The sequence below is a fragment of the Phoca vitulina genome, unplaced genomic scaffold (genome assembly GCF_004348235.1).
Source record: "Phoca vitulina isolate PV1807 unplaced genomic scaffold, GSC_HSeal_1.0 scaffold50, whole genome shotgun sequence".
Lineage (NCBI taxonomy): Eukaryota > Metazoa > Chordata > Mammalia > Carnivora > Phocidae > Phoca > Phoca vitulina.
This window is the reverse complement of record NW_022589753.1, coordinates 5480461-5503715: the sequence shown is the minus strand read 5'-3', so window position 1 is coordinate 5503715 and position 23255 is coordinate 5480461. Positions and strand designations below refer to the sequence as shown.

The window sequence follows — 23255 nt, the reverse complement described above, 5'->3', positions numbered from 1 at the left end:
GGCCTGCACGCTCCCGCCCGCCCCCGCAGCCTGCCTTCAACCCCCAGCTTGAGTCCACAGACACCCTGAGTTCCTTGGGTCTCCACGAAGATCCCTCCACACCCCCAATCCCGGGCTTCTGGAATGGGCTCATTCGTGTGTTTGTTCCCTCACTCAGCACACATGGACTGAGTGTCCTCCCTGTGCCAGGCGCTGGGGACACGGCGGGGAACAACGCAGACAGCGGCCTGCCCTCTTAGAGCCGGCCTCGGGCCGGGAGATGGCCAGTCCCTAGAGAAGCGAACGGAGGTGGAGAGCAGGACTGGGCAGGGACACTAGCTTTTGAGGGATGTTAGAGACCAGATGGTGCCTCTGAGATGCAGCTGGGGATGGTGGGGTCCTAGCCTGGCTGCTCGCTGAGGGAAAGAGCCCAGGCTCCGGAGATGGCCGGGAGAGGCCGGGAAGGCGGGTGCTGGTTCTGTTCCCAGTTGGGTGGGGAGGAGGATGATGCTGTAAGTGGAAGAACCCTCTCTCGGCTGAGCAGCTGAAGCCCAGAGCGGGTACAGGGCTGCCTCCCACGCCTGGGTCCGGGAATGACACCCAGGACTCGGCTGGCTCTGAAGGTGGTTCCCAGACCCAAGAGTGACAGGCTGTGGGATTTCATGTGCTCAGGGCTCTGTCCTGCTCAGTACCTCCACCTGCGTGAGTCTCCGAGGGCTGCCGCAGCCAATGACCACAGACTGGGTGGCTTAAGACAACAGAAATGTATTCTCTCATGGTTCTGGAGGCCAGAAGTCCGAAGTCAAGGTGTCAGGAGGGCTCTGAATGCACAAAGAAGGGAGAATCTGTTTCACACGTGCCTTTCTCTTAGCTTCCCGTGCCACCAGCAGTCACGGCGCACGTTGGCCTGCAGATGCGTGTCTTCAGCCTCTGCTCTTTGTCACGTGTGTGTACATCTTCGAGTGGGCTTCTTGTAAGGACAACAGTTATTGTATTAGGCCCCATACTAATCCAATATGACTTTCTCTTAAATTGATTGTATCATAAAAAACCCTACCTCCAAATAAGGTCAGGTTCGTGGGTCCCAGGGGTTAGGACTTGAACATATTTGGGGGGAGACACAATTCAACCCACAAGTGTTCACACGCAGGCATGGTCTCAGACAAGGACCCGTGTTTCCAGACTAGAGGCGTGAGTCTGGGCTTTCCCCCTAAGACTTCAGCTTCATTCTCACTTCACCTAACCTCTCTGCGGTCCCAGCCACCCAGCCCTCAAAGTGGGGAGACACAAGTCTTCCTTAAAGACTGTGGGGAGAATAAATGAGATCATGGACTGGTCATCATTTACGGCCCTCCATGGCCTTGGGGAAGCAACCCTGAGCCTCAGTGCCCTCCCTCTTAAAAGTGGGCTAATAGACCGACAGATGACAAAGACTTTTGAGGTTAAATCATCTAATATATGTAAGGTCACCTAGTCAAGGACCTGGCCCCAAACAAATGAACGTTATCCTTATTAGCGGTGTGTGAGGATCGACCACATAAAAGTGCCCAGCACTCAGAAACTGTTGGATAAATGTTGGTGGCTCTGAGCCTTTGCATCCTGTTCTCTCTGCTGTTCCCCGTCCTCCAATGGCTCTGGCTCTCACCAGTTCCCACAGGCCTTCCCTGACTCCAAAGAACACCTATCACCGTCTGCTCCTCTTTGCTTCCTTCTCACCGCCCTAGAAAAATTACCTAAATATAAACATAATATTCACCATTCATTCATTCATTCCTGTCTCTCCACTCCTGAAATGTAAGCCCCTGGGGGGGGGGGGGGGGTATGCTTGTTTCCTACCTGCAGTATCCTGGGGCCTGGAACCCTGGCCTGACACCTGACGGACCGTTCCTAAGGATCTGTTGCGTGAATAGCCGATTCCCAAGCAGAAATGGGGGCACGTGGGGAAGTGGCGCCACCCGACGGGAGAGGTCGGGGATGCAGAAACCTACGGGGCCACAGGATGAACGAGTGAAGGAACCCCTACCCAGGCATCCGCGCGTTAAGGCGCACACGGCCCCCCGCCGGAGGAGGCCCCCGCTTCCGGGCCGGGCAGGAGCGCGAGGTGCACGCAGCCAGCCCGCCTAGCCGGGGGTGGACAGATGCCCCTCCCGAGCCCCGCGCCTTCCGCTTTTCCGGGCCTGTGTCCCCGCCCTGGGCGGCCGCCCCCGGCTGGGGAAGCCCAGGCCCCCGCGGCGCCAGCACGTGCTCCGCAGACGCCCGCCGCCCGGCGTGCAGCCGCGCTCCAGGCCGGCGCTCCTCCCGCGCCGGGGTTTCGCCGGGTGGGGCTCGGGGCGCGGGGTGGGCGGGGCCGGGCGCGGGCGGCTCTGGGACTTGTAGGCGGAGAGTCTCGGCTGCCGGCGCCCCGGGCAAAGGCACCGCCCACCCCGCCCAAGTTCGTCCTGGCCCGGGCTGGGGCAGCCTCCGAGAGGCCCTGTCTGCCACGGAGGGGGAAATTGAGGCCCAGCTTGCCCACGATCACGCGGCCGGGTGATGGCCGCCTTCCCTGGCCTCTAGGAAACAAGTCTAGGCCACACTTTAATCAAATTTTAATCAAAGTTTCCAAAGGGCTCTCTGAGGGCCCCTTGTCTGGTGGAGAGCTCTCCTCACCTCCGTTTCATCGTGCATTCACTCAACAAACATTTCCCGAGGGCCCTCTGCTTGCCAGGTCTTACAGCCTGAGCAAAACATCCAAGGTCTCACCTAGCAGAAGAGGGAGGTCGTACACGCACAGGTGAACTGAACGGGGCTTCGGGAGGAGAAGTACTTTGGGAAGGAAATAAAAAGCAGGATAAAGGGCAAGCAATGAGGCAAAGGCCTGGAAGGAGGCAGGAGTGTGGCTGAGCTGTTGGAGGAACCTGAGGAATAGGACTGAGGTGGGACAGGGAACTGTGTCCCTAGGAGGCCTGCTGAAGACTGGGGGCTCCCCTCCCAGCGTCGGGGGGGCGGCTAGGGCACAGATTTGAGGGAAGGAAGGAGAGCAGGGTCAGGGGTCCAGGGACTTGAGACAGTCCGTCTGGGCCTGGAGTCAAACACAGCCGAGACCGAGAAGGTGCTGGATAAACCCCTGAAAGACTAGGGAACATGGCTGGCGGTGCCACTCCCAGTCCCGCAGACCCCGGCCTGTGTCCCGCTGTCCCCCACGAGGCGATAGGCTCGGCCCGAAGTGACCCCATTAGAGCTGCAGTTCTCAAGTGTGTGCACAACTGTGCCCGGACACGCCAAGGGTTCGAGGCCCCACAGCGGCGTTCTGCACTGCACGGCGGTGTGACCCACCGCGGGGAATGCTGGTGCCGGGGCCAGCTTCAGGGCCCCGAGCTCAGAAACACCCCGCGCTAGGTTTAATGCTCTCCTGTGTGATGTGAAATTCCTAATAACTTTGAACAAGTGCTGTAGCCAGTCCTGCCTGGTGTGGAGCTCACAGAGGCCCTGACATGGCCTGTTTCTGTGGCTGGGGACAGGGACAGAGGGACCGGACCGCCCTCAGCTTGCGTTTACCCCCGGGTCGCCCACACAGAGGGAGGAATCCCTGATATGGGGATGGGGGTGGGGATGGACTTCTGACGAGGCCAGAACAACTCCCCCTGCCTCGTCACCTCCTCCGGGAAGCCTCTGGGACCACTCTGGACCCTCCTGGATCGCAGATCCCGGGTTTATATCCCTCCCGGTTGTACACCGTATTTTTAACGTTGACCCGCCTTATTCATAGAACTCCGTGTATGTTCTGTGCATCCATGCAGCCCCCATCCTGGAGTGCCTGTCGCATGAGGGGCCCTGAAAAGGATTCGTCGAATGAATCATATTTATATACAAAACAAAAATCATTTCACCTTTTAATACATGTTGCTGTGTCTTACCTCGCCCTGAGATAAATGTTGGCTCAATAAACATGATGCTCACCCTCGGCTTCCCTCTAATTCACTAGACCGTGCGCTCCACGAGGGCGGGGGGCTGGAATCCGGCGGGCATGCAGAGGGCCCCCGGGACCGCGGTACCCGCCTGCCGCGCGCCCGTCCCTGTCGTCTCCAGGGTGAGAGTCCCGCCCCGCCCCGCCCCAGGGCTTCCCCAGCCCACGGGGTGCGGCGGGGCGGGGCCAGGACTACGCTTCCCGGCGGCCCCTGCGCGCCCGTGGCGGGGCGTGGCCGCGGCTGAGGGCGGGGCCGCGGCGGGCTGGGGGCGGGGCCGCTTACAAAGCCCGGGGGCGGGCGCCGGGGCGCAGAGTGCCCGCAGCGCCGGCCCGAGCGCAGCGCAGCGAGGCGCGCAGAGCGCGAGCAGCCCGCGAGTGGACGGGCCCGGCGGCTGGACCGGCGCCGCTGCTGCCCTGCTCGCTCCCCGCCGCCGCCCATGAGCGCTGCGCCGCGCGGCCCGGGTCTGTAGGCGGCGGGGCGCCCCCCCCCCATGCTGCTGCAGCCCGCGCCGTGCGCCCCGAGCGCGGGCTTCCCGCGGCCCCCGGCCGCCCCCGGCGCCATGCACGGCTCGCAGAAGGACACCACGTTCACCAAGATCTTCGTGGGCGGCCTGCCCTACCACACCACCGACGCCTCGCTCAGGAAGTACTTCGAGGGCTTCGGGGACATCGAGGAGGCCGTGGTCATCACCGACCGCCAGACGGGCAAGTCCCGCGGCTACGGCTTCGTAAGTGGCCCCGCGGCCGGGCGCACACCCCGCCCCGCACCTATCGCGCCGGGGGCGCTGAGTCAACCGGCGGGCGCACGCCCAGCCGCCCCGGCACCTGCCGCCCCCTCCTGAGCTCGGGGGCGGGGGTTCACGCTCCAGCCGGTCGGGCCGCCGCTACCCGGCCCCGGCTCCCTGCCCCCACCCCACCCCGCTCCCGGTTTAAAAGGGAGAACCGCTGAGTTCAATTAGCACTTCTGAGTTTGCAGAGAGGTTTTGGGGACAGTCGGCTGCGGCCAGGACTTCCTGGAGCAACAAGCAAGCAGGAGCGGAGGCTTCACCTCAGGGCGCTTTGGGGGCCTTTAGCACCCCCTCCCCTCCAGTATTTTACAAGAGCTCCCTTAACCGCCCCAAATAAACATCAGTTTAAGTGAAAAACGGCTTGAAGAATTGTCTCCTACTTCCTTCCTAACTAGCGGCCCCCAGCCCCTCCCATGAGGACATTCGCACCCCCCACTGGCTGGCAGGCAGGACCGGCTGGGGCCCCTGCCTTCCTTGGGGCGGGGGAGGGTGCCTTGTCTCCCCTGGGGATCTTTTCTGTCCTTGAAGGCTAGGTTTCCCAGCACAGGAACTTGGAAGGAGGAGCTGAAATCCAGGGCCACCTCTGTGGGAGGGCCCCGGGGTGGGAGGTCCGTGGGGACTGGGCCGGAGGCTCTGGGTCACTGGCCCCGGTGGAGGGGGACGTGAGGGCCCCTTGCCAGAGCAGAGCTCTCTGCTTCTCCCACCCAGTAAGGGAAGCCCCTGATGCGTCTGTGCTCCTCCAGGTTACTATGGCTGACCGGGCGGCAGCTGAGAGAGCTTGCAAAGACCCTAATCCCAACATCGACGGCCGCAAGGCCAACGTGAACCTGGCATATCTGGGCGCCAAGCCGAGGAGCCTCCAGACGGGTGAGAGAGCCCGTGTTTTCCTTCCCCGGCTCGTCTTGATTGCTATATTCAGTGTTGGTGTCCGTGGGGTGGAAACGGCCCCCCCTCCCCGGCCCTGCCCCAGGAGTGGCCGTCAGCTATCATGTGCCTGCAGAGCCGTCACGGGGCCGTCCTTCCCTAGCTTGGGAGCTGGACCCCTTGGTCTAGGCACATGGACCCGTGGGGCAGGGTGAGGAGGGCGCATCACCCAGTCGTCAGCTGTCTTGGCGGCAAGGGGCAGTCAGCTCCCGGGCTGGAGATCGGGAGGGCGGGCACCCAGGGGCTGCTGCAACCCCGCTCCCTTGGCTTTGCTTCGGCAAGGCGCGTTCGGCTTGGAGGGACGGCGGCCTGGGAGTGCAGAGGAAGCCCGTTATCTGTGTCTTTTGGTGGGGGGGGGGGGGGGGGGGGTGCTTCTTGGGGTGAGGCCGAGCCCCTAACTGCTGTCGCATTTTAGGCTTTGCCATCGGCGTGCAGCAGCTGCACCCCACCTTGATCCAGCGGACTTATGGGTGAGTGGATGTGGCTGCTGGGGGCAGGGTTCGGGGCTGGGTGGGGGGGCGGCAAACCAGCCGGAGCAGGCCATGGGCGCCCCTTGGTCCAAAGGAGTCTTTCACCCCAGGGCCCCACAGCATTGGTTATGCTGTTCACATCCACCTTTCCTTGTCGGAGGACCATCACTTTCTCTGGTCTTCCAGAAACGTGATGGCGTCCCGAGGGTGGGGAGGGCGGAATAAGCCGGGAGAACTGAGAGAAGGCAGAGAACACTTCTGCGCCCCCGACAGAGGCCGTGGCGCATGGGCACGGGAGCCTGCCAGCCTGGTCTCAAATCCTGGCTTCCCCCTTACTAGGTGTGTGAGCTCTGGTGGTCTACACGGCCATCTGTGCCTCAGTTTCCTCCCCTGGGAAACGGGGATGGTCACAGCATCTCTGAGTCCTGTGGGTGGAGAGCTCCGGATGGGCCTGCTGGGGGCACGTGAGCGCTCTGGAAGTGCGGCCCACAAGCTGTGGGACTGGCGGCTGGGCTCTTCTCGGGGCCTGGTGACCCACCCTGGTGCCTGACAGACGGTGGCAGCACGTCCCTGCCACCCAGGGTCTGGTGTGTAGGAGAGCTGCGGCAGGTGAGACCGGACCGGGGCTAGCTGTCCAGCCCGAGTGGGCCCGGCCTGTGGGCCTTTTGTGTGACGTGCTTTGGTGCGGCCCATTCCACCCTCCCCTCGCCTTTTTTTTTTTTTTTAACTTCTAATAATTCTTGGCAGCTGCTTGTGGAAGGACACACACTTTAGGGGCACAAAGGATCCCGCCATGCGGTGTGACTTCCCAGCCCCATGGTCGATGTCGGCTGTGTGCCCCAGTGCCGGGAGCAGGTTGACGGGGGTGGCGAGGGCCCTTACCAGACAGGCGGCCCCTTGTGGGACGTTAGCACTCCGTAAGCTGTCAGAGACCAGATCCCGGGCTTGGGTTTTGTGCTTCAAGTTGTGCGAGCGTGTGTGCGCCTCTGCCCTAGAAAGAGGCCCAGCTCCGGAGCAGCCCGGCTCCCTAGTAGGGGTGGGAGCGAGGCTCGGGTGGACTGCGAGGGTCAAACAGATGGCCGAGGAGTTGCTTCACGCCTCCGATTTGGGGGTGATTTGGGGGTGCTTGCCCAGACAGGCAGCATCTGTGTCTGTATGGTGGCCTTGGCGTGGATCGGCGTGTGTGGGAGCTCAGCTCTTGGTCTGTTCTCCGGGGAGGGAGCCCGGGGGCGGCTGGGAGCAGGTGGTTCTGGGTTTCCTTCTCGCCCTGGGATCTGCTTCGTCAGTGTCTGGAGCCGTCTTGGAAGGTATCTGGGGACACCTGCCATCACCCTAGGTCCTTCCTTTTTGGGGTTCAGGTCACACAGGGAGGGCGTTTCTCATTTTCCATAGCCTTGGCTCTGTTCCCAACAGTTCCCCGTCCCCCTCCCCTCTGTTCCCCGTCCATCCCAGGCGGCTGGGACCGGGGCCGGAGGGGGGCCAGCTGCACAAAGCTCAGGGCACGAGCCTGGGGCACCTGCAGCTCTGTCCTTCAAATGCAGCAGTGCCTTCCCCTCCCAAGTTCGAGCTCTTTTCTGATCCAGTGTAGCTGCCTCTAAGGCTCCAGTAACTGTCAGGACTCAGGCTCTGGAGCCTGCAGACCTGGGTTCGAATCCCGGCTCTGGCACGGTCCAGCTGGGCCCATTTGGCAGGTAACCTCTTCTTCCTGAGCATCCAGGTGTCTCGTCTGTTGTTTCCCGATGGAAATGCTAAGCGCTTCCCACAGTGCCAGCCACCTAGGGCTCGGGCCTCCGCGCCCCTGTGTGTGCCCCCCCACCCGTTCCCTCCTGTCCTCACAACAGCTCTGAGGTCAGAACCGATGTTATCCTCACTTCCTAGATGAGGAAACTGAGGCAAACAGAGGTTCACAGTCTGCCAGGGTGACCTGACTGATGCAATCTGAAACCAGGGTGGCTGGCTCCGAACCCACACTCCACCGCCACTCTCTGGGGTGGGCAGGTGGTCAGGGTGCCCCAGCCTTTCCCCTCAGGGCCCCTTGAGTGCCACCCACACGAGGGTAGTGGGGGGTCAACACAGACTTTACTGCTGTGCGTTCCTGACTTCAGGTGACAGTGTTTTGTAACTGAATCTCTGGCTGGCATCTAATACCCGTGACGATGAAGAGGCCGCCAGGTCTATTTGTTGGTTGCCAAGGGGCGGAGACCCAAACAGGGACAAGGGGTCAGAGGGACCGTCCAGCTCGTTTCCAGCGGCCAGTGGACCGAAGCCTCTCAGGGTCACGCCGCCTCCCACCAGGCCTTGCTGGGCTCCGGGGTGGTGGGAGGGGCCCCTGGAGGTGCTGCCCCCAGAGAGGGGGGGCGGGGCTGCCCGGGGTCAGCTGTCCCCCCCCCGCCGCCGCCCAGTGCTCCTCAGTTGGGAGAGTTGGACCGTCAGCGTCCCTTTTGTCTTTTGTCTTTGCGAACGAGAACAATCGGGCAGGAGCGCGGCTGGTCTGACTCAGCAGTCGGCGCTGTGAGCTGCGGGCTGGCAGCGAGGCCTGGCCTGCCCCTGGCCAGGGCACGGTGGGAGCCGGGCAGCTCGGGCTTTTGAAACCAGTTAACCCCTCTCCTGCCAGGCCGAACATCCCGCAGGCTTCCTGGCTCCGATCCTATGCCTTGGACGGTTGCAGAGATTCCACAGCCCGGCTTCTGGGCAAGGCCACGGCAGAAGCCTCGCCTGCTGGGCCGTAAACTTATGAGCGCGGAAGATTCTCTTGAGAACTTTTTACGTGTTAGGCTTTTGGCTCGGATTCCCCTGCCCTCCGTTTTTGAAAGTGGAATGGGGTCTTTCAGGACCTAACTGGTGCTGTGTGTCCTGTAACTGTACTTGGGGCCAAGGCCTGAGGTTTGGAGGGTCCTTCCTTGACAGGTGACAAGTGATTTAATCACAGGAGGAAGCGACTAGGCCATAGGCCATCCAGCTGAGCGTCTTTTGGCTGCCCGGGAGGGATAGTCCACAGCCTGCAGGCAGGAGAGTTCACAGCCGTTTGGGGAGGGCACATGTCGGGGCAGAGCTTTGGGTCTGCCCTGGAAGGGACCTCCTCGTGTTAAAGGGTGTGTGTCCGGGCCTGGGCCCAGGGCCTGCCAGGATCGGAGGTTTGTCCTGGGCCTGCCTGTACTTGGAGCCTCTCCTTGGGTTATTTTTGAAGGGCCAGCTGCTTCTCTGGGCACAGCCCCCGTCCCCGTTCTCCCGTTCTTAAGGGGGCCTTGCTGTGGCCTGCATGCCAGTCCAGCACAAGCCCTGCTCTGTGCCGGGGGGCGGGGGGGCAGGCCCCAGGTCCCAGACAGCAGGGTTGCCATGTGCTGGAGCAAGGATCCCAGGGTCTGCCCCGGCTCATCTCCCCGTCCGTGTGGTGGGGCCCAGGACACTACTGCCACACAGGAAGACTTGGGATCTGTCAGGGACTCATCTCGCGGCAGCGCTCTGACAAGGCCTGTGGGCCCAGCTGCTTATGGAGGTGCTGGGTGAGATGGGTGAGGAGAAACTTGCCTGAGCTCACGCTGCGTGGGGCTGGGTGGCTCCAACGCCTTCCTTCCTTCCACGAAGCCCCTACACCTCCCTCTGACCGGCTCTTAGACAAATCAGAACCAGACACCCCAGGACTGACGGCCTGATGCCACAGAATCCTCTTCAGGCGGTTTGTGCCCTGTACTTTCAGGGGCTCCATCCCCCCCGTGAGGCCCCCCCTGCCCTCGCCATCACTAGGCCACAGGCGTGTGCACGCTGAGGGGTCTGAGCCCAGTCCCTGGGTCACCAGGGTGGGAGGGGGACAGGAAGATGTCCATGTCCCCAGAAGTGTGGAGCACACGGGGCTCAGAGGTCTTCGTTCATTTGTCAAGGCTTTGATGTGCTGGATGCCAGGCCCTGGGCCCAGGATACTTTACAGAAAAAAGACACAGTCGGTTCCCCACCTCAGGGTGCTCGCTTTCCAGCGGGGAAGCCAGACCATTAAAAACTCTGTGCACGTGAAGGTCCCGAGGTGGTGTTGGGCGGAGTGACGGGGCGGCCGGCCAGGAGGACTTCCTCGTGGGGAACGGTTCTGCGTGTTGCTTGTCATGGTGGGCGGGCCATCTGTGCTGTGATAGAGTGCCCTAGAAGGACACGCCAACATCTGACCAGGGCCTCCAGCCTGGCTAAGAGCCGCGAGCCGGCATCAGGCTCCTGGTTTTGGTAACGCACTGGGTGGTGTAGACGTCACCACCCGGGGGGGGCACTGGAGGAGGGCACACGGGATTTCCCTGCAACTTCTTGGGGTTCTACCATTATTTCATAATCCAAAGTAAATAAAGGCCCGGGGCGCGGAGGTGAATGGCAGAGCCCTGCGGGGGGCGGTTGGAGGGGAGGGTCAGCATCTTGGGGGGCGCGGCAGGAAGTGAGGTCAGAGCCGGAGGCCATGGGGGCGGGGAGGAAGCTGCTGCCCGCTGTGGCGTCACCTGGCTTGTTTTTACTTTCAGGGTGCCTGGGGTGGCCCTGCTCCCCACACCGTGGCTTCCTGTTTGGCACCCACTGGAGCGAGGCGTGGGCCGGCGCGTGGCCCTCCCCCGTGGGCCGCCCGTGCACACCTGTTGTTTGTCCGCGGCGGCTGTAACAGAAACCAGCCCCCGGGCGGCTCTGGGGTTCCTCTGGAGGATGAGCTCCTCGCTCCGGCCCACTGCCCTGGCAGGAAGGGCCTTCTGCTGAGGCCTGGAGAGCCCCGTCCAGAAGCCTCGGGCCAAGGCATGGCGGCCGGAGCACAGACAGGCTGTCTGGTGTCCGAAGCAACGTGTGGGTGCCTTGGGGTGGGGGTGGGGGGGCAGGGGAGGGGTTCCCGGGCTTCCTGCTGCAGGGACGGCTGAGGAGGCTGGAGGCCCTTTACACGATTCCTGTGCGCGATGCCTCGTGGCCGTGACTTTTCCTCTTGGAGCCTCAGCTTCCCCGCCTTCTGTGTGGACAGGATGGGGGCTCCGCAGGGTTGTGGGGGGACATCTGCCTTCATGCTCCCGACCCCTCCCACGTGGGTGGGAGGAGGAGGCCGGGCATTCACTCAACCAGTTTGGTCAGCAGATGCTTTTGCTTGCTTTGCAGCAGGCCGAGGGTGCCGTGGGGACGAGGGGGGAGCTGTGCCCGGTTAGGGACGCAGAGGAGCCTGGGGCAGAGGGGTGCGTGCAGGGAGCGCAGGTGGCAGGAGGCGCTGAGAGGGGGAGAGCGGCTGGGCTGGGGCGCCAGCACGAGCAGCGGGAGGGGAGTTGGGGGCCCAGGGGCGCATTTAGATTTTATTCGGAGTGATGCGGGACGGAGGTGGGCCCTGAGCGGATGAGGGCTGGGTCCCTTGTGTCTTGAGAGCGTCCCTCGGGCTGCCGGGCAGGCCTGCACTGCCGAGGCCAGGAGCGAGGCCCTGGGGCCCCCGCGGCAGTCCACGTGCAAGGCCATGGTCGCTGCTGTCTCCGCCGCCAGGGTGAGCAGCTGTGGGATTCTGGATGCATTTTAAAGAATGTGTGAAAGAGGAGCCCAGGAAGATTCCAGAGCTTTGGGCTGAGCAAATGGAGGGTTGGATCGGCGTTGGGGAAGGGGGGCAGGTGTGGGGGAAGGTTTGGGGGAACAGTAGGCATTCAGGTTTGGACACGTTGGGGTGGAGATGCCGTGCCGGGGCCTGGCGCTGTCCCACGGCGGCACGTCTTACCTGCCTTGTGCCCGCTGCCCCCACACTGGCCTGCTGGCTGGTGGGCCCCCGGGAGCCTTCACATCCCCCCCCCCGCGGGGATTCCTGGGCACGGGGCCTCTTTCCTGCCGCTGTGGGCGCCGCCCTGCTCGATGCCCCTCCCTGCGCCCGGAGCTGGCGCCCCCAGCGGCTGCGTGCGGGTCCGGCCCGGCGGGCAAAAACCTCCAGGGGGCAGAAAAAGTGAAACGGGCTCATTTGCCTTTTTTATTTTTGGGGGTGGCTTTGCATTCGGAAATGGAATCGTTTAGGGCTGCAGCGATTTCTTCTCGCTGAGTTTTGCTCTGAGTGTGTGGAGAGAGTGGTCGTCTGGCCCCGGGGCGCTGGCTGCCCTCGGCTGTTGTTGGCACCCCGTCTGCCCGGGAGCTCGCAGACCCTGCTGCTCGGAGCCCCGAGACCTCTGCCTTCTTAAGGGGCCTCTGGGGACCCAGGGGGCGTTCCATCGGGCTCAGTGGCACCCTTAGCTTACAGAGGGGGCAACAGGCCAGAGGCCGGGATCCAAACTCAGGGTTCTCGCCTCCGGACCCCTGGGCTTCCGTCGGGCCGAGTCAGCGGGGGTGATGTTGGCGCTCTGTTGTTGCCTCGGGTCCTGGCCGACGTCTCGGCTCCCCAGTGGACTGTATTGAGCTGTGAGACCCCAGTCCCACAGGTCATGGTGGTGCCTGGCAGGAGCAACCCTGATGGGCATTGGGGTCACCCGACCTTTAGGTTCTGACCCTGAGCCTGACTGTCCTGCTGGCTGGTACGGTTCTCCCCCCTGGGGCTGGGCCTGGGCGGCTGGGAGACAGAGGGGACCTTCCGTGCACCTTGGCTGGCCTGGGGCTATTCCTTGCCCTCCCTCAAGCCCAGGGGGGTCTCTGGTGCTGCCAAGCTCTCCAGGGCGCACAGAGCATTAAATGCTCACGGCGGGCCCACGGGGTGGTCCCACCCCCACAGAGGCAGTGCTGAGGCTGCGAGGCGCCTAGCAAGCACCGAACCCAGCCTTGAATTGAGCCGGGACGTTCTGCCTCCCCAGGGTCCCCCCAGCTGTGACTTGCTGAGCAGAGCTGTTCCAGGCTGGGCTGCTCCTAGTGCCTTCGAAGGGGCTTCAACTTCTGGCCCAGGAAACCGTTGGCAACCCTGGGGGAGGCTGCTTTGCCACCTGGGTGCCAGCAATCCTGGGGCCTGCCTGGGGCCCTCAGCCCTTGACAGATGATGTGCTAGGTGCTTGGGACCCAGCACTCAGCGCCAAGTGCTTTCTCTTGTAGGGCTTGGCTTTTGTTTTCATGGAGGAAACAGCAGAATAGAAAGTAAATGACCGGGAGGTTTCAGGTCATGAGAAGGAAATAAAGCTGGTGGTGGGTGGGGTGTGCTGGTGTTGGTCAGGGAAGGCCTCTGAGGAGGTGAGGTTTGAGCTGTGGGAAGAAGCCTGCAAGCAGAGGGAATAGCAAGTACAAAGGTCCTGTGGTGTAAAGGAGCCTATTGAGTCTGGTAGGAGTGGAGACAGGGACTGGAGATGAGTTGGGGGAAGTTGAGGCCTGGTTGTGTGGGAAGCCATAGGGGGAGCAGTTTGGTTCTGCGTAGTGTGGAGGCCACGGGAGGGGTCTGGTCCTGGGAGTGACCTGGTCTCTTGGATGTTTTTAAGATGAGCCTCTGGCCACCAGATTGGAGCAGAGTTGGGGACTGCAGTCCTGCTGCGATGTGTTATGGTGGATAGAGGCTTGACCTGGAGAGATGGGGGGCGGGTAGCGTGGAGAACACACAGAATTCAGGGATCGGGGTGGGAATGAGGAGTGCCAGGTGGGTGGGGCGGACATGGGCTGCGGGGGAGGGAGAGTGCGCAGGGCCGGCAGGCCAGCCTTTGTCAGCACAGAGCGTTGTGAGGCCTGTGCCCTTTTCAGAGGCCTGAAGATCAGGCCTGTGGAGGTTGGTGGTGCCCTGACCTTTCTGGGGAGTAGGTGGGGCAGTGAGGAGCGTGCTGGGCACACCCACCCTGTCCCCAGTGCCAGGCGGCCAGGACCTCCCCCTGCTGCCATGTGCAGGCCCGGGGAGGGCGCGGGGCTGCCCTCAGGTGGTTTGGCTGGGCGTTCTGTGTCACCCGAGAGCCCAGCGGGTTCCCTGTGTGTGTGTGTGTGTGCTGCTCGCACGCGCGTGGGCTCACCGCTCTGCTCTGCCCCGCCATCCCTGCCTGGCCTCCTTCCCAGCCCTGGGCGAGGGCATCTGGTCACGAAAGCGCTGAAGAGCCTTGTATCTGCCCTTGGCTTTGTAGTTCACTCTGGCAGGCTCTCTCCACGTGGGGGGAGCCGTGATCACGCTAGAGGATTCTCTGCGTTGGGCTGTCCTCTGCCTGGTGGGCTGTTAGCGGCATCCCTGGACTCCACCCACCAGGGTGGCAGCAGAAATGTTCCATGCGTGGCCTGGTGTCCCTCGAGGGGCAGAGTTGCCTGGGCTGAGATCCGCTATTCTGGTGGAGGGTCCTGGGTCTCACAGCGGGCCCTGAGGCCAGCCTCTGTAAATCCAGAGGCAGAGCTGAGGGGCTGACGTAGGGGAGGGAGGCTACCTGGGGCCCGTCCCCTGTGGGGGCGGGGGGGGGCTTTGCGGCTCCTTCCCCTCGATTCACCCAGCACTGTTCTCTCTCCCAGCCTCACTGTGCGGCACGACCTGCCGTTCCTTCTTTTCCTTTGGATGCGAGGCTGGGGTGCACACACCTGTTGAGGGTCCAGTCTCTGGATACGCTGAGCTCCTCAGCAGGAACAGAATCACCGGGGGCTGCTGGGTCGTGGATGGGGGCTGCTCTGCCATCCGGGTGGCCTCCTGGAGACCCGGGCTGGCCCCCGAGGTGAGCCCAGGGTCGCAGGCTCCAGCCAGCAGCCCGTCCTTGTGGGCACAGGTCCCAGGCAGCGTATGGACGAGGAGGCCGACTTCGCTTTGCCATTCCCTGGCTGTGTGAGGATGCGGGTCATCCAGGCCTCTCTGAGCCTCAGTGTCCCTCTCTGGGAAATGGGGTAACACAGCCCCTCTTGTGGCTTTGAAATGCTTTGTAAGTTATCTCAGGCTTGTTGCAGAGTGCTGAGCACTCCAGGGAAGCAGGTGAATAGATGCAGATATGCGGTATTCCTGGCATGTCAGGAAACGGGGGCTCCCTTCCTCCCCAGCCTGAGAAATACACCAGGTTGGAGTGTCCCCGTGGTGGCTGGGACAGAGTTCTGGTCCTGGCAATAGAGAGTGTAGAACCTGGTAAATGTCACCACTGCCTCAGCTGGCCGGACCTGTCATTTTTAAAGCCCTGGGTCCTGCTGTGTGGACGGCATGAGGCCCGGGTCTAGGCAGCGCGTCCGGCGTGTGGGTGTGTCAGGATCCCTGGGGGCCTGTCAAATGCAGATTCCCAGACCCTATCTGACTTCTCAGTCTGCAGGGGATCCACATTTTTAGCAAATGCTTGGGGGGGGTGTCTCAGGCAGGGCATCCCTGCCCATGTTTGGAGAAGTTCTGGGCTTCACGCTTCCACAGCCTCCAACTCAGGAATGTTCCTGAGGCTCCCGGAGCTGGGTGGGGACGCTCATGGGGCCAGGGACAGCCCGGTGGGGGCCGCACCAACACACGCTTCCTCGTGTCTCCAATTTGCTCCTTTCCTGAGCGGCGTCCCCATTGCTGGAGCCCCTCGTCTTTCTCAGGGGGAGACTGTTTTCGGTGGGCGGTCCCAGCAGCACTGTGTGCCCGGCACGTTCCAGGGCTAGGTCTTGGGGCAGAGCTCTCTGCGCAGCTCAGCTGAGATGCAGGGCAGGTGAGGAAATGGGGCCAACCTCAGGTGGGGTCAGGAGGCCGCCCCCTGGGATGAGGGCTCCAGGGGACGCAGTGGTGGGTAAGGGCCCAGGAAGGGATGGCCTTGAGACCCAGGCTAGCCCCCGAGGTGAGCCCAGGGTCGCAGGCTCCAGCCAGCAGCCCGTCCTTGTGGGCACAGGTCCCAGGCAGCCTATGGACAAGGAGGCCGACTTCGCTTTGCCGTTCCCTGGCTGTGTGAGGATGCGGGTCGTCCAGGCCTCTCTGAGCCTGGTGTGTGCAGCTGGGGCGGGACGGGCATGGAGGGCGAGGGGTCTGGGGATCTGGTCTCAGGGTGGACAGCCTGGCGCCCTTGTCCTGCTGTTCCAGCACACATACTTGCCTTTTCGTTGCTGTTCCCCTTGCCTGGAATGCTGTTCCCCACGGCCGGCTCTGTTTTGTTTTCCGGGCTCTGTTTTGTTTTCCGGGCTCAGTGCAGTTGCTCCCTCCTCCAGGAGGCCTTCCCTGACCACTCCCCGCAGTCCCTCCTCCAGTTCATGGGTTGGATTGTTTGTGTGTCTGTCCCCATCCTGGAATCCAAGCTCTGGGGGCCAGGGCTGTGCAGTCTGCTCACCGCCGTATCCTGGTCCCGAGCAGACATGGGAGAAAGCTGCTGGATGCCGAGCAGGATTCGAACCCAGGCCTGGCTCTGGTCAACGCTCTTGTTTACGTGGGGGAGGAAGGAGGTGGCCGGCAGAGGCTCCTGGGGCAGAGACGATGGGCGCTGTGGCTCCGAGCCCGAGCGCGGGGATCCTGTGGAAGCTGCCCAGGCCTCCTGGCGAGCACTGTAGGTGGGGCGTGGGGGGGCACAGCCTGTCGCCAGCAGGGGTGTGTTGCTGCGGTGACTACTGGGATGCTGCTGCCTAGGAGGACAAATGGCAGCCGTGAGGGAGCCGTGGTCGGAGCCGGTGACCCCTCAGGCAGGGGCAGGTGTGTCCCGGACTCCCACTCCCTCCCAGATCCCCGGTGTGCCCCCCCCCCCCCCCCCCGCCAGTCCCTGTCCCAGCCCTGCCCCCACCAGGCCCAGCCAGCTCGCTGCCCTCGCCGGTGGCTCCCCCTCCTGCAGGATTCGTCCCTCTCGTATCCGCGCGGTGCTGGTAGGAACAGGCCCCCGAACAGCCACCGTCTTGAGGCATGAAGGGCCCTCACAGACGTGTGCGGACACTAGCGCCGTCTAGCTCCGGAGCCCCGTCGGCCCTCGCTCCCCATCCCGGCCCCCTTGCGAAGCCCCTGGCGGTTTAGCCACGTCCCGCCTGGGGTTGCCCGTGTGCGCCTTGCCTGTGGGTGGGACCCTGCCGTGTGTGTCTGGCTGCTCAGGGTTCGTGCACGTGTGTCAGACGCCGTTGCTCGTCGCGGCATGGACGGACTGCATTGGTCGCTCTGTGCTTGGGGAGCTTCTGCTTCGAGGCCCTTGTGAGCGCTGCCCCTCCTGGTCACGCACGTGGAGCCACCGGCCCTGCAAGGGCCACAGCACCTCGGTGGCCTCGGCCCCCTCCTGCGCACTCCGCTGCACCCGGCTCGCCCTGCCGCCTCTCGGGCCCTTCGCACGAGGCAGCCTCAGCCGTCCTTAGCGTGGCTGCAGGTGCACGTTTGGTGGTCGCGTCGGCCGTGTCACCCTGAGCACGAACGTCACAGTTGTGCGTCATCGGCCCCTCCGTTCTGCTGCTTGCATCTCGCTTCCTGACGGCAGGGAGGGCAGAGGCGGGGGCCTGAGCCTGGGCCCCTGGTGTCGCGGCCGCTGCGTGTGGCGCGCTCTGGAGGGACATTGGCTACTGCCCCGTCCCCTGCAGGTGACGCTCGGGCTCCTCTGGTTTGTCAGCGGTCCTGTAGATGCTGCTGCCAGGGTCCGCTCAGCACGTCTGTCCTTGTGCCGGGGGGGGGGGGGGCTCCTGGTGCATGCTGAGGGGGCCCGGCTGGGGAGGAGGTGTGCGTCCTGCCCACGTGCCCCCGAGACGGCGCTGTTTCTGCCCCTGCTGAGTGTAGGGGGGCGGCGGGGGGGATTTTCTTTCAAAACAGCTCCTCTTTGGGGCAGGGGCCCTGGGCTCAACTGACGGGCCCGGAGAAGTTGGGGTTCCTCGTTGCCCCCAGGTGTGGCCCTGTCCTGGGTTCCTCGTGCTGGTGTGAGGAGAGGCCACGGGCCACGCCGTCTGCCCCAGTGAGGCGGCCGTGCTCCTGACACAGCAGACAGGCTGCAGGCCCAGAGAGGCCTGGCCACTTGCCCAGGGCCGCCCAGCGGCTGGTTGGCAGAGCAGGCCCACACCGATCCTGCCTTCTTGAGCCTCCGTCTCCCCATCTGTGACATGGGGGACCCTGTCCCTGCCTGGCAGGCTGGTGTGCACATTAGCCTGCAGCGTGGGACAGACGCGTGGGTTCAGAGGGTCCCCTCACCGTGTCGCCGCGGGGCCTTGGGAGCCACTGGCCCTGAGCTCCGTTTTCTGTTGTAAAACAAGGTGATGACGTGCAGGGCAGCCTGAGGGCAGGCCCGACCAGTCACCGCGTGAGGGCGTTTCGGACCCAGCGCCGTGGGCACTGGGGGTGGCTGGTGGCCTTGCTCCCAGGGCCTCTGCTTGTCCTCTTTGTCTTCATCGATGTTCTTAGTGCATCGCTCACGTGGTCCTCAGCACGCGTTCGCTGAGCTGCTCTGGGCCGGGCTCTGGGCCGTCAGTGACAGAGCGGGGGAGAAAGGCGGGGGAGAGCCGTAGATCGTGCAGGATGTCCTGGGCAGGTGGCAGATGTGGGGAAGATGGACGGGCAAGTGGAGGGATGGGGTGTGACCTGGGCAGTCCCACGGGGACCTGTGCTCAGAAGGCCCGTCGGATTTGATGCTCTGCTGTCACCGTCTGAAAATTGTAAATCATTTTTAAACCTGCCCCGCCCCCCAATCATAGCTGGCCCTATGGGGGGTGGCAGGAGTGTGGAGTGTAGGGTTGGGCTGGGGGTGCCTGGGAAGGGCTCGCTGAGAAGGGGGAGCTCTGTGGGTAGCGGGGGGACAGTGCGTTGCAGGCAGTGGGAAGAGCCCATGCAAAGGCCCTGGGGTAGGCGCACATCTGGTGTGTTCAAGGAAGGTGGGTCGTGGCCATACCCACAGCCTCCCCCAGCTCTGCCGCCTCGCCCTGACCCTCTGTGTCTGGCCCCACAGGCTGACCCCCCACTACATCTATCCGCAAGCCATCGTCCAGCCCAGTGTGGTGATCCCGGCTGCCCCGGTCCCGTCGCTGTCCTCGCCCTACATCGAGTACACGCCAGCCAGCCCGGCCTACGCGCAGTACCCGCCAGCCACCTTTGACCAGTACCCTTACGCCGCCTCGCCCGCCACGGCCGCCAGCTTCGTGGGCTACGGCTACCCGGCCGCCGTGCCTCAGGCGCTGTCGGCCACAGCCCCCGCGGGCGCCGCCTTCGTGCAGTACCAGGCTCCGCAGCTGCAGCCCGACCGGATGCAGTGAGGGCGCCCCCTCCTGGGCCCTGGGCCCGCGGCCCCGGCACCCCCACGCCGGGCGAGCGGCTGGCCGCGCTTCGGGGGGCACACCCGCACGTGTGCCTCGGGAGAGCCCGCAGGAACCCCCGCCTCACCCCGGACGGACTGGAGACCACTTCTCTCTAAATCCAGGCCCCACCACGCCTCGAGGGAGGACTTTGGGGAAAAAGACTGACCGAACGCTCTTTGAAGAAGCAACCCAGACCTCGCGCACACCGCCACCCTTCCTCCCGCACCTGCCGCCCCTCCCCGCACCCCAGGCGCCCGGCCGGGGCCCTCGCCGCCCTGCACAGACTGGCTGCCCGTCGGGCTCTGCAGACACTTCGTCCTGCCCGAGATGCCTTAGTCCAGCGCCGCCCGAGAGCGCGGCAGGGGCGGGCTGTGTCCGCAGGTGCACCCGCGGGGCCGGGCGCCGCCGCCGGGCGTGCAGGGGCGGGGGCACCTGCCTCCGGAATTCGCGTCTTCTAGACCACAGCCCACCGCGCCCCCACCCCCACCCCCCGGGCTCCCGGGCGCAGCAGGGCCCCTGGCAACGTCCCTTTCTGTCAAAGCTGCAGCTCTTTTCTTACTGTCATTGTTTTGCTACTAAGATGATTTCAGAATGTCAGTCTATTTTTTCAGCCGGAACTCCCACCACCAAGAATCCAGAACCTATTTTTGACTTTGAGAGACTCGCTTTGGTCGACGGCTCCGCCCGAGGACACAGTGACAGTATTTCCGTGTGATAAAGCGCCCCTTGGAGGGCGGGCGTCTCCAGGCCCGTCTCGCTAGGCGACAGCAAGTTGTCTCAGAGCTTGTCCCCCGGCCTTGTCCGCAGGGGGCGGCAGGGAGTGGGGCCCAAGGTGATACGCTGGCCGAGGGGCCGCAGCGCAGTGTCCCGGCCAGTGGCGGGGGGCCTCCGAGTGCAGAACCACACAGCCGCACCCACCCGCCCCCCCTCGCGGGGTTACCCGCCGTATACCAGCCTGGGCGGTGGGATCGAGCTGAGACACGTCCCACCTCCCTTGGGGGCTCGCTCAGTCCAGGGTGGAGGCGAGATGTTCCAACAGGGCTGGGCGCCTGGGCTGTGCGGTGGCCCCCGGCTCCGAGGAGGAGGGGAGTGAGCTGAGGGGCGGCCTGGCAGAGGAGACGGGCAGAGGGATTTGGGGAGGGCGGGCCGCAGAGTTGGGGGGCACTGGGGGTATTCCTTCGGACCTACCTCAGGGAAGTGGGAGGCCTCAGGGGGCTGACCGACGTGGGCAAGCACTTCGCGGCACGCCTGGTACAGAGCCAAGGCCCAGAAAATAAAGGTAGCTAATATTATAATAATATTTTTATTAGAACGTTCTGATTATAAAAATAAAACTTGTTTTCTTTAAAGAAAAAGTTGGCCTGTGATTTTTCTCTCGAAGTGGGGGCCTTCGACACCGCCCCCACCCCCACCCCAATCATCATGGGCCGGTCGCTCAGGTCACGGTCACACCTGGTGTCACAGCTTGGGAGCCAGGGGTTTTCATCGACTGTTCCTTGAGCCCCTACCCTGCACCGGCCTGTGGGCATCCAGAGTGATGGGACAGACGCAGTCCCCGCATCACCACCCACCTTCCCACTGAAGTAGGGAAGGAACGGGCACTCCCCACCCCCCCGGGTGCCTGCTCCCCTGCAGCCCGCTTCAAGTCCAGGGGAGGGCTGACAGGCTCAGCGTGGGTGACATGCTCCGAGCAGCGTCCTGAGAACGGGGGGCAGGGGTGGGCATGGTGATGTGATTGGTGGCTCCCCAGAATCCCATGGAATGGGGGGCAATTCCCCAAGAGAAGGGAGGGTGCCTCTAGAAGAACCTGAGTGACGGCTGCTGAGGGGACAAGGCCGGTGTCTGAGCCAGCTACAGTCCGGGTGCTGGTAGGCAGGGTGCAAGGCCACAGGAAGGGAAGTCTCGGTCTGGGGCTGAGAGGGCCCAGCCCAGGGGTAGTCCTGGCATTTCACACAACTCCGCTGGAGCCACAACTCCATGCTGGAGAAATCACGGGGGACTCACAGAGGAGGTGTTAAGGCTGGAGAGATTAATTCAGTCATTCCTTCATTCCAAGACACGTGCCTGGTATAGAAGCAAAGCACTGGGGAGAGTCATAAAACAGACATGATGCTACCCATTGGGGTTTATAATCTAGTTGGGGATACCTAACAACATGCATATGGGATCATTTCGGATACTGACTGGCACTATGAAGCAGGTATCACAGGGTGATGGAGAATGACAGTTCTAGGCAGACGGCAGCGAGTGCAAAGGCCCTGGGGTAGGTGCATGGAGCAAGGAGGCCAGTGTGGCTGGAGAAGGGGTAGTGAGGAGAAAGTGGCAGGAGATGAGTTTAGGGAAGTGAGGGAACTGGAGCTGAGGAAGCTGCGGGACCCAGGGACGGTCCTGCCGTGGCCTGCAGTCTGGGGAGGGATAGTGGTGCACAGACGACCCAGCAAGCTTAGCATAGTGTGGTCTGATCGATGCTGTCAGCAGGGAGGCCCCTGAACCTGGTGGGGGCGAGGGGGAGTGGTGGACACCCCAGCTTGGCCGCACAGAATGGAGGGGCTCCTGAGGATCTGGGGGGAATGGAATGGGCGCCCCTGGTGAGCAAAGGCTTGGAGGTCGTGGGTTTGCCCTACTTAGGGCCAGGTGCGCTCCAGGCACCAGGCTTATCGTCTCCTGACCCCGCAGAGCAGAGCTGGGCCCCATAACATGCAATCTGTCCCCATCTCCTTCCGTCACCTCCCCCAGGCATCACCTCCTTCTCTGGCTGAGCCAGAGATTCCAGTTGGTCTCAACTCCTCTCCCCCCTCACCTTCACATCTAACTTGTTGCCAGGTCCAGAAGTTTCTGCCAGCTAAGCCAGTCTGGAACCTGCCCCCCAACCCAGGCACTACCCCCTCTTTTCTGGACCTTCACCATGGCTCCTTCACTGCTTCTGTCCTTGTCTTCCTACAGTCCATGCTCCACGTGCAGCCAGAGGGGTCCTGTTCAGTGTAAATGAGACCACGTCTCCCAGCTCAGAGCCCTCTGTGGCTCCCTGTGGTCCTAGAAGGAAAAGCCAATGCTATCACTGTGGACTATGAGGCCCAGACTAGCCTCCTCCCTGTTGGCTGGACACACCAGTCACAGCCCGCCACAGGCCCTTTGCACGTGCTGTGGAGTCTGCTAGCTTCTACCAGCTGAGTCCCTCCTTCAGCTCTCAGCCCAAAAGTTTGAGTTCAGGGAACCTGAAACCTGCAAGCATTCTGAACCTGATGCAGGCGATGATGAGTGGGCATCAGAGATTTCTGGCAGGAGTTTTAGGACCATCCATTCAGGGAGGAGTATGCAGGACAGACCTGAGCCAGGAAAGGCTGGGCCAGGGGAATGGAGGGACAGAGGGACAGAGACCAGTAACTGCAGTGTCCACATGGAATAGGGCAGAAGGAAACGTGGTGAGCGGAGCACCTGGGCAGAGCTAGATCTGACACTGGAACCCACCGACTACTCCATGTGGTCAGCCCTGGGCTTTGAAGTGAGATGGGGTCACCCTGATGTGGGGAGGGGGCTTGTCTTCTCTGCACCTTCCCTGGGGGTCCCCAAGGGACTTCCTTGGGCTTTTTCCAGTGACTTTGACTTTGAGATTTACAAACCCCCTTTTTCTGGGGCCCAGGACCCCAGGCTTCTGCCCAGGGAAGAGTCGGGGTTCCCAGGGTCAAGTCAGGTGAGATCCTACCAGGCATGTTGGCTTTTCTTACCAGGGACCCGAGCCTGTCCCTCCCCCTGCCTGCTGGGTCTTAGTTTGCAAACACTGGCAAGGGGTCAAGGAGGTCAGTGTGGGGCTCCCAGCTTGGGGGGGAGACATTGGCTGCAGCTGATAAGGGCTTGGGGGCCGGGCAGGGGCTTGCGGGTGCTGCCAGGGTTATCTGGAGGGCCACTCGCTGCCAGCCCATTTCCTGTCGCTATCGACTTATGGCAGCCTCTGGGACAGGCCTCAGGGACTTGAAAACACCCTCCTGGGTCCCAGGCCTGAGGGCTCTGGATGGTGGCAAACCGAGGAGAGAGTTTCCAAAGTCACCAGCTCCAAGCGGAAGGCAGGACGAGCTACAGCGGGGCCGGGGCGGCCAGGACCACGGCCACCGGTCTCAGCCGCAGTGATCGTAAATA

The 23255-nt window shown here is 63.1% G+C and overlaps 1 protein-coding gene across 1 annotated transcript; it reads left to right on the top strand.

The window, feature by feature from the left end:
- Positions 1-4413: 4413 nt before the first annotated feature.
- Positions 4414-20429, top strand: RBM38 (RNA binding motif protein 38). The gene is made up of 4 exons (XM_032387615.1): positions 4414-4650; positions 5454-5577; positions 6050-6104; positions 18776-20429. The coding sequence occupies exons 1-4, from the start codon at positions 4414-4416 to the stop codon at positions 19077-19079; spliced, it is 720 nt and encodes a 239-aa protein (XP_032243506.1). The 3' UTR covers positions 19080-20429.
- The last annotated feature ends 2826 nt before the right edge of the window (positions 20430-23255 follow it).

What these genes read in the sequence shown, in the direction of transcription:
- RBM38 (XM_032387615.1), top strand. Translation starts at nt 4,414, where the DNA reads ATGCTGCTGCAGCCCGCGCCGTGCGCCCCGAGCGCGGGCTTCCCGCGG. An exon ending in AGTCCCGCGGCTACGGCTTC is followed by an intron (nt 4,651 to 5,453) that starts GTAAGTGGCCCC and finishes GTGCTCCTCCAG; the next exon opens with GTTACTATGGCTGACCGGGC. An exon ending in TTGATCCAGCGGACTTATGG is followed by an intron (nt 6,105 to 18,775) that starts GTGAGTGGATGT and finishes CTGGCCCCACAG; the next exon opens with GCTGACCCCCCACTACATCT.